This window comes from Chinchilla lanigera, unplaced genomic scaffold (genome assembly GCF_000276665.1).
Source record: "Chinchilla lanigera isolate Chin_1 unplaced genomic scaffold, ChiLan1.0 scaffold00013, whole genome shotgun sequence".
Lineage (NCBI taxonomy): Eukaryota > Metazoa > Chordata > Mammalia > Rodentia > Chinchillidae > Chinchilla > Chinchilla lanigera.
In genome coordinates, this window is record NW_004955414.1 from 15,078,446 (window position 1) to 15,087,821 (window position 9,376).

Genomic DNA, 9,376 nt, shown 5'->3' on the forward strand with positions numbered 1-9,376 from the left:
AAAAAAAAACAAGAACAGAACAAAATAAAAACAGCAAAAAACTAGAAACAATGTTCACCCTCATAAAAGCAAGAAAAAGAACAAAAACCAAAGGAAATAGAAAAGAAAAAAAAAGTCTATTTCAAAGCTTGTCTCTGGTGTCACTGGTAGACAAAGAGAGGAGACAAAGCCAAGATCTGTGCTGACTGATCCCAGTATGTCAGATTGGTGAATAAGTCCAGCATGCCTACACTGGGTAGCAGTAGCTATCAGTAGCTGCTAATTTCAGTAGCTCCACTGAAGCTCAGGCTCCATCTGGTTTCTGGTTGTGGGTTGTAACCCAAGTTGTTGAGTTGGTAGTACCTTGGGCGCTTCCTGAGGACTTGAACTTGGCTCCCAGACCTTGGGTGTCTCCACAGCTGTACCTCACCCTGACACTGGGAGCCACTAGATGGAGCCAAACCGAAGCTGCTATGAGTACATGTACTGAGTTCAGTTTGCCACTTTCCAAAATGGTGTCCAACCAATCACACCCTCCTGGGGACTCCCAAACCAAGCTGGAATCACTCACTGACCACTGCAGTCCACAGCTTATTCTGCTCTGTTTCACTGGTACATTTCTCCATGGAGGCCTCTGGAGTGGCCAGTAATCATCATGCCTCTGAAGATTCAAAATGTCCCTCCCACACCATGAATAAACGCTCAGGGAGAAAGCACCACTTGTAACCTCCCTCTTCCAGATTGAAGTCTCTCACTTCACTTTTCAGCTGGACACCAGTTCTTGCTTCAGATCCTTGCTGGGTCCCAGGGATGCATTTCCCTCCTTTTCTTGTCTATATTGCTATTTTTCAGTGTCTGGACTCCAAATTGCTCAGAGGCTGTTTTGCCAGTGCTCAGCACTCTGACATCTTTGCAGAAATCTGAGATATCATTTAATTAATTCTTTTTTTGTAGCAAATTTCAATTTCTTGGTTGAGTTTTTTTTGACGTTTGTCAAGTTGGGCCACTTTTTTCTCCAAAGATTTTCTATTTTGTCTTTCTTTCTTGTGTTCTCATTGCTGATATGAAATAATGCTTGAAAACCTAGTTACATACATTACATTTTTAACACTTTTTTATGTATTACATGAGTTTTGACATGTACTTCTTGGAGGACTATTTCTGTAATGTCTGATCCTCTGTGGGCCTAACATGTAAAATATTATATAGTTAATATTGCAGGACTGAGTTTCCATTTGTCTCAAGAAATACCTAGTCTTCTCATTTATTATAGTTGTATTAACATTTGGCGTATTGATACTAGTTGCTTTAAAATATAATATAATTCTGGTAGTTGAGACATCAAAGATTCTAGGTAAAGTATTGCGTTTTTTATCTATTTTTACTAGTTCACAAGGTCCCATTTTGTTCCATAGTTCACAATTCTGTCTATAGTTTTAGTAAAATACATTATGACTGAGAAATATTTTCATATCATGTTTTCCAGAGAAAGTATTAGCCTCTTCCTACCTCTTAGTGAGAATGAGGGCCGATCATTCAGCTTCTGTGTAGAATGGAGAGCAACTGAGGCTATGCCTTAGCTTCAATTTTGTGTAATCGCCTATGATTAATTACCTCAACCATCATTCATTTCCTCTGCTTGTGTTTTTCCAGTTGTCACATTATTTCTCTTTAAATTCATAGTTAAGTTTGTCACACTGGTTGAAATTGGAATCCAAAAACTTGGAAATCATAAGGTATGTGACCACTAATTCATAGAAGTGAAAGGTTCCACTTGGAAATGGACTAGGGAAGGAGATGCCCATGACACATTGTTTGGAGATGAACTTTAGAACCCCTGGGAACTCACGGGAGCTTCCAGCAGTCTCTTAGTCCAGAGCGCAATCATTATACAAAGAGTATTGGGCTTGGTCTAATTGAAACTTATCATCAAAATGAGAGAATCAATGTGGAATGTTTGATTCTGCCCCTTCTCCCCCTTCATAATATGTATCAAGGGAACTTAGAGAAAAGTTTGAGCACAGCTCTGCCCAGATGGCTATGATCCCACAGAGAATAAAATAATATTGAGAGACCGATGAAATGCTCCACTGGTGACTTCTTTGTTCTGTCCTCCCCAGTGGGGTCTTCTCACCTTTTTGCTGACACTAAAATTACAGGCCTGCTGAGAGATGAGCTAATGATAATTTTTTCTTAAAGTATGCCGTCTCTTGTCTGGTGTGCTGGACCCTTCTGCATGTTCCAGTAGGTAAGTGGGTCTACATTCAAGGGATGCAGAATTAGTAGGGTAGGCAGTATATTCTCCAGTTTTAGCCATTGTGTAACTCAGAGGGTGATTTACTGTGCAGTGCAAATAGAATTGGTTTTATAAGTGTCGTACTGCTTTAACTTATTGACTCATCAATTTAATGGATTTTTTCACGTGAAATACTAAACTAATTTCAAGCATTCTTTCCTCTGAATTAAGTGACTTTGGTTTACTATCTAAATCAATTCTCAGATTAGATATTGTCAGCTTAGAATGTTGCTTTAAAATTTGTATTTACACTCCTTATAAAAGAATCTTCCATTATGAGTCTTCATGAAATTTTCTGGTTTCTTCTGCAATCCTTATAAAGCATTTCAAAGTATAATTCAATGACATGTGTGTTTGCTCATTTAAAAAGCTTTAAATTGTTTACTATTTAATAAGGCTCATCTTCTAAAGCATCTTCTTTACCGAGCTTAACTTCGTTCCTACAAAATAGGTATTAGCGTTTTACCATATTCACATTTCTTTTTACACTACTCATTTTATGAATCTCTTCTTAATGATGTCAGCTGTTATCCATGTGCTCCCATTTCATATGAGATATGAAATCTCACATTAGAGCACAAAGAAAGTTAAACTGCAGTGATACTAACAATAAAGGATTCAAATTAATGACAATAGACATTTCCCATGCCTTCCTAAAATAATTTAAGAATATATTCTGCCAGAATTTGGCTAGGAGTAACAGGAAGACCGTTTATGTCTATTGTTAGTTTGTCTATCTGTCTTTATTATAAAAATATTGCCTCTGTTTTTATTAATAATGCATTATCCCATTTGTGAGGAAAAAATTTAGAACAAAATATTTTCAACTTCCCTGATCTCTATATGTGTGTGTTAGATTCCTCCATCCAATGTTGATTATGTAATCACTTATTGGCAATAGGTAAATGTGTAGCAGACTGCTTTGTAATGAATTACAAATGTGATGGGGACAACTAAAAGCAAATACTGGTTTTCAAGAGCAGAAAATAGCCTTTATTTTATTACTAGAAAAATATCATGCACAACTGTTTGGATTTCTGAGGGATGACAGCCTGTCTTATGACAAAGTGGCACTAGGTTTTCCTGTTTTTGTACTTTTGAATAGCAGGATCTTCTCTGGACATTGCTCAAAATGTCTTTAAGCATCTTGATTCTGTAGATAGCCCTGAAGTACTGACACTTTCCCGAAGGCATTTGTTACAGACTTTGAATTCAGAGGAACAATAGATATTTCACTATTTTTGGAGGACAGTATGCCTCTTGCTCATGATCGCATAAAATCCTGAAATTCTCTTCTTCCTTTTCCTGGTAGCGGTACATTTTACCAATGCTATGTGCTCAGGGCTGACCATCTAGTAATCGATGACACTGTGATGTGTTCATGTACAAGGCAGAACCACCCAAGTTTGGACCATGGTAGCAGAGTCTTCACCATCTCTCATTGACCTGGGTCTCTCCTGCCATTGGCTCAAGCACATGGACCTGAGACTTCCTAATTGTAACCTACTTCAAGACATGTACTATAAGATTGCCCGTGGTCTTTTAAATTGTAGCGATAACATAAGTCAGCAAATTAACCCTGCATCATACTGTTAATGAGAATACGCATTGTATTATATTTCTCCTGAGGATACAACAGATGTCACTGTGAGTTATGAGAACTCCTGAAAAGGGCAAGTTAAAAGGATGAGCAAGTTTCCCTTCAATATTCCTTCTTGTGTGTTTAACTGATTCTCATTATGCCCCAAAATGCTTTTCCTATCTTATTTCCAGTGTGTTCTTGTACGTGAGAACTCTTTCAGGTCTTCTGTGTTACTTTCCTTGTGATTTATTCAATTATTGATTAAACTCCAGACTCTTTGAGGCCGTCTTGTTTCCTCCAATGTGTAAAATTAGATTTTTGTGCTTGCTGTGTTAGGCCTCCTAGATACCATGAGGGTCTCCAAGATCACTGTGCTGATGGAGAAACTTCTTGGTCCCATGCCTGAGCTCCTCAACTATGTGATGATAGGAGTATGTGAGCTGGATGAAGCATGAGTGTGAATGTAGGATTACTTTTACTTTGTTTTCTTGAGATATTCATGTATTCCAGTATACATTTCCTTGCAAAATAATATCTTATTACACAACTTGCTACATTAACTTCCTTCACATTACACATAATAACAGTACAAAGATACTTGGAATATGTGTTTTATTAATGGAGATATTTATGATCTATCAAATTTGGAAAGGGTTAGATGATTTCCCATACTTTTATCATCTCTTGGAGTGTTTCATGGGAGCTAAAATGAGAGAGTGAGTATGACTGCCTCAAATTCTGTCACTTTTGCAGACTAGTGCTCTCAAAAAAGGAGACCACCTTTATACTCCAAAGAATTTTTGCTTGTTTCACATAATGAGCCTCTGATCTCATGATACCATGAGTGTGTAAGCCTACTGAAACAGCACATATCTGCCAAGACTTAGTCATTTCTCTTAGTGGAAGCAGCCCCCTAAGACATGCTGAAAATCATGCAGTCATATCTTGCTGGGTGCTAGAAAATTTTAATATCAGCATTGAGCAATTTTAAATGGTTATATATTCTTTAAAAGTAAATTATTTAAAACAAAATTAAAGGATATTTAAATTTCAGAGATATCACATGGGAAAACAAATTTTTATCCACTTTTTAATTTATTTCATCTCATTCTTTTAATACATTTTTACATTAGTCTTAAGTGTTGTTATATATCTATAAATGACATTTATTTAAACATTACCTATATACTTTATAATATATAGCATGTAGATTTTTATTTAATAATTGTATATCATTTCTGAACATTAAGTACAAGATGATTCAAGCTTCTGTATTTTGAGACTGTGTGTGATTCATAAATGGTAGAGATAACTAGATAATTAGATTAAAATATGTGTTGTTTTTCCTAGGCTCATCATACAAAGAGTCCTAAATGACCAAATAAGTAAATGCAGGTACAAAGGCAAGGAAAACAGTGACTATTGAAAATTTAAAGTGAGAAAAAAGTGTTAAAACACTTTCCCTAATATGACAGTTGTATTACAGATGTAGTGTGCGAGTCCAGGGAGACCCATAATCCAGCCGTGATTAGGAAACGGTGGGACAGAGATAGAACCTGGAAACATGCTGGAGGATATGAGGTGGCCTTGAGTACATGTGTGGGAAAATGACACACTGGGTTGAATCCGTATATTCTGATGAAATCAAGTGTTGGCTGAGATGGATGAAGGAGGTGATATTTGTGATAAGGAATTTTTGGCACTTTTCTTTTCAGGTATATGCTCTTTGCTTCTACATCATGAAGGTGAATAAAAACAGCAAATATTCCTGTTTCATTGGCATGCAGCACATGGTTTTCTTTGAAGTCAGCGTTGGGATCATTGCCAACATGGTTCTCTTTCTCTTTCATGTTCTCACATTCTTTCTGGGGCACAGGCCTAAGGCTACTGATCTGACAGTTGGTCACCTGGCCTTTATCCACATAGTGATGCTCCTGACTGTGGGTTTCATAGCTATAGACAATTTTGGGTATCAGGATTTGAATGATGACATCACATGTACATCTATTATCTATTTGAATAGATTGATGCGGGACCTCTCCATCTGTACCACCTGCCTGCTCAGTGTCCTCCAGGCCATCACCCTCAGCCCCAGAAGCTCCTGTTTGGCAAAATTCAAGCAGAAATCCTTTCATCAGAGCCTGTGTCGCTTTCTCTTTTTGTGGGTCCTCAATATGGTCATCAGTAGTCGTATGTTAATCTCCACTGTTGCCACTCCCAATGTGACCTCACACAGTCTCATGTTTCTTACTAAATCTTGCTCTCTTTTGCCCATTAATTCCTTCCTCAAGTACATGTTTTTTTCACTGCTGAGTTTCCAGCACATGTCCTGTATAGGGCTCATGATGCTCTCAAGTCTGTACATGGTGATTCTCTTGTACAAGCATAAAACGCAGTCTCAGCATCTTCACAACACCAGCCTGTCTCCAAAATCATCTGCAGAAGAAAGGGCCGCACGGACAGTTCTGTTGCTAATGAGTTTCTTTATTGTCATGTACACTTTGGACTCTGCTATCGGGTTGACTTCTTCAGTCATGTGGAACAGTGACCGCATTCATTATTGTGTGCTGATGCTGATTGGCAATGGCTATGCCACAGTCAGTCCCTTGGTGCTTATCAGTACAGAACGACGAATGATTAAGTGCTCCATATTCATGTGGTGGAAAGTGAATAAATGGTTTTATATTTCATGATGGATCGTTTTTCTGTCCATGAGCCACTGTTTTGAATCTGTTGGATTTTGAAATATATATAACTATGATTTTTCTCATAAATATATTTTCTTTAAAACATGTTCCTCATAAGTATATACTAGATGATTTAACAACATATGTCCCTGAGTAGGCAGAGGTTTCTAATTTTAACCTTATTTGGAATCAGAAATCTCATCTGATTTCAAATTCTTAAGAATATAATATGAAAAAAAGCACATAATGTGTTTCACTGGTATTTGAGACTAGACTAAATAATAAAGAGGATGAATATATTACAAATGGGCAGAGAAAATTGTTATTGTGTTCATAGTTATATGTATTCTATTTATGATGGTATTTACTGGTTTGTGTGTTTCACAGATGCATTTTATTTCAGTTATATCTGAAGAACCTATTTAAAAAGAAATCGATAAAAGAACAGAGAACCAGAATAAACAATTTGATGACTTTAATAACGTTAAATAATAACTGATATGTTTTAATGTTTTGAGTGTATAAGTAAGTTTGTGTGGCATAAGTGTATCTGTTGCTTTTCTGTGGGGTTGTTAAACTCTCCAAAAATTCCATAAAGTAAAACTATTATGTCTTTACTCTCTAGACATAATTAAATAGTATCATATATAGTAACATAATTATAACAAGTTTCTTTATTTTAAAGAGAAAAGAACAAAAACAAAATAACCAAAACAATTAAAGTGATACAGAATTTCCAAACAAGATGATAGGAAATTAACAATGGTTGCTATCTTCAAAGCTGAGATTACCAGATATATGTATAAACATTGATCAAACAATTAAACATTAACTGTTCCTCTCAATAAACCAATAGACCAATAGAACTTAGTTGTACAATTATCTTAGCTATCTTAGGTATATATACCTAAGGAATATATATATATATTCCTTTCCTTCTTTCTTTCTTTTCTCCTTTCCCTCATCCCAGTTGTTTTTCCTATTGAGCAGTTTCTTTCTCTTTCACAATAGATAATGTACCTTTTAGATATTATTTACTCTTTCAAGTTCTTACAGTAGGGAGACAATATGATGTTTACACACCTGGGACTGATTTATTTCACCTATGAGTATGGCCTCCAGTTGCATCCATTTACCTATAAAAGCCTCAAGTTTATCTTTGTTTACAGCTGAGTAATAGTCCATTGCATGAACATACTACATCTTTTTTATCCACTTCTCAGTTGATTGGCATTTGGGTTGTTTCCAAGATTTAGCTATGACAAATGTGCTGCTATAAACATGGGTGCACATACATCACTGTGGTAGAATGTTTTTAATTCTTCTGGGAAAATGCCCACAAGGGGAATAGCTGAGTTAAATAGAACCTTGAATCCCAAGTTTTTGAGGAATTTCCAGATTAATTTCCAAAGTGGTTGCACCAGCCTACATTGCCATTAATAGTGAAGAAGGGTTCTTTTGTCCCCACAGCCCCCCCAGCATTTGTTGTTGGTTGATTTCTTGATGATAGTCATTCTTACTGAGGTGAGATGAAATCTCAGTGTTGTTTTAATTTGCATCTCCCAAATGACCAGTGATGTTGGACATTTTTTCTTGTATTTATTTGCCATTTGTATTTTTTCATCTGAGAAGTGCTTATTCCATCTCAGATGCACATTTTTGGATTGGGTCTTTGAATTGGGGGGGGATCTAATTTTTTTCAATTCTTTATATGTTCTAGATATAAGTCCTTTGTCTGAAGGACAGTTGACTAAACTGTTTTCTCAGTATGTGGGTTGTCTTTTCACTCTATTGGTGACTTCTTTTGATGTACAAAAGCTATTTTGTGGGGGTGGGGGGGTACTGGGAATTGAACTCAAAACCTTGAGCTTGCTAGGCAGATGCTTGTGCCACTGAGCTATATCCCCAGCCCCAAAACCTTTTTAGTAAGATGAGATCCTAGTTGTTGATTCTTTGAATTATTTCCTGTACAGTTTGGGCTTTATATATGAACCCTAACCCTACCTCTATGTCTCCAAGATTTAGTGTTTCTCTTTTAATATTTAGATTTTTGATCCATTTTTAATGTAGATTAGTGCATGGTGATAGACATGGGTCTAGTTTTAGTCTTTGGCATGTGGAGAGCCAGTTTTTCTAGCACCATTTACTAAAGAGACTATCTTTCTTCCAGTGAACATGTTTGGCCCCTTTGTCAGAGAGAAGGTGGCTGAGTGTGTTTGTGGTTGTGTCTGTGTCTTCCAGCCTGGGCACTGATTGACTCAGTGACAGTAACATCAATCTGTTTTCTCTCCTGCACTGTGCCCATGTGTTCAGCATCTCTCCTTGTCTGCTTCACATCAACATTTGATTGCTGTGCATAATATTGTTCTGTGATGTTGTGTTTTGTGAAATTTTCTTAAAGGCTTGAATTTATTTCAAGCCTTGTGATGCCACCCAAATGCTCTGCTCCTTCTAAGACTTCTGACAGTGAACCCAAGCACCAGAGGAAGATGCTTACCATCAAAGAAAAAGTGGAACTTCTTGACATGTGAAAGGAAGACAAAAGCTACATGGCTGTAGGTCACCATTATGGGATCAACGAATTTACTGTTTGCTACGTAAAGAAAGATGAGAAGAATATTAGGTCTATGGCAACAATGACTTTTAACAAGACTGCAAAGAGAGTGGTCACTTCCTTCAATAACGTCATTGTGAAGATGGAGTCTGCATTGGCCCTGTGGATAAATGACTGCAGGCAAAAGAATATCTCACTGAACATCAGCACCATCTGGATGAAGGCCAAGAAAGTTTATGATAGTTTTGTAGAAAGCATGGACATTCACAATGGTGATG

At 36.8% G+C, this 9,376-nt stretch overlaps 1 protein-coding gene across 1 annotated transcript; it reads left to right on the forward strand.

Annotated features, from left to right (window-relative positions):
* Positions 1–491: 491 nt before the first annotated feature.
* On the forward strand, positions 492–9,075 carry LOC102013498 (vomeronasal type-1 receptor 90-like). The gene is made up of 5 exons (XM_005380444.1): positions 492–591; positions 1,663–1,715; positions 4,172–4,288; positions 5,573–6,516; positions 8,946–9,075. The coding sequence occupies exons 1-5, from the start codon at positions 492–494 to the stop codon at positions 9,073–9,075; spliced, it is 1,344 nt and encodes a 447-aa protein (XP_005380501.1).
* Positions 9,076–9,376: the final 301 nt, after the last annotated feature.

Coding starts and splice junctions, on each gene's coding strand:
- LOC102013498 (XM_005380444.1), top strand. CDS start 492: ATGGTGTCCAACCAATCACACCCTCCTGGGGACTCCCAAACCAAGCTG. Junction 4,289..5,572: donor TCAACTATGTGATGATAGGA/GTATGTGAGCTG, acceptor TTTTCTTTTCAG/GTATATGCTCTTTGCTTCTA. Junction 6,517..8,945: donor AAGTGCTCCATATTCATGTG/GTGGAAAGTGAA, acceptor ATTTTCTTAAAG/GCTTGAATTTATTTCAAGCC.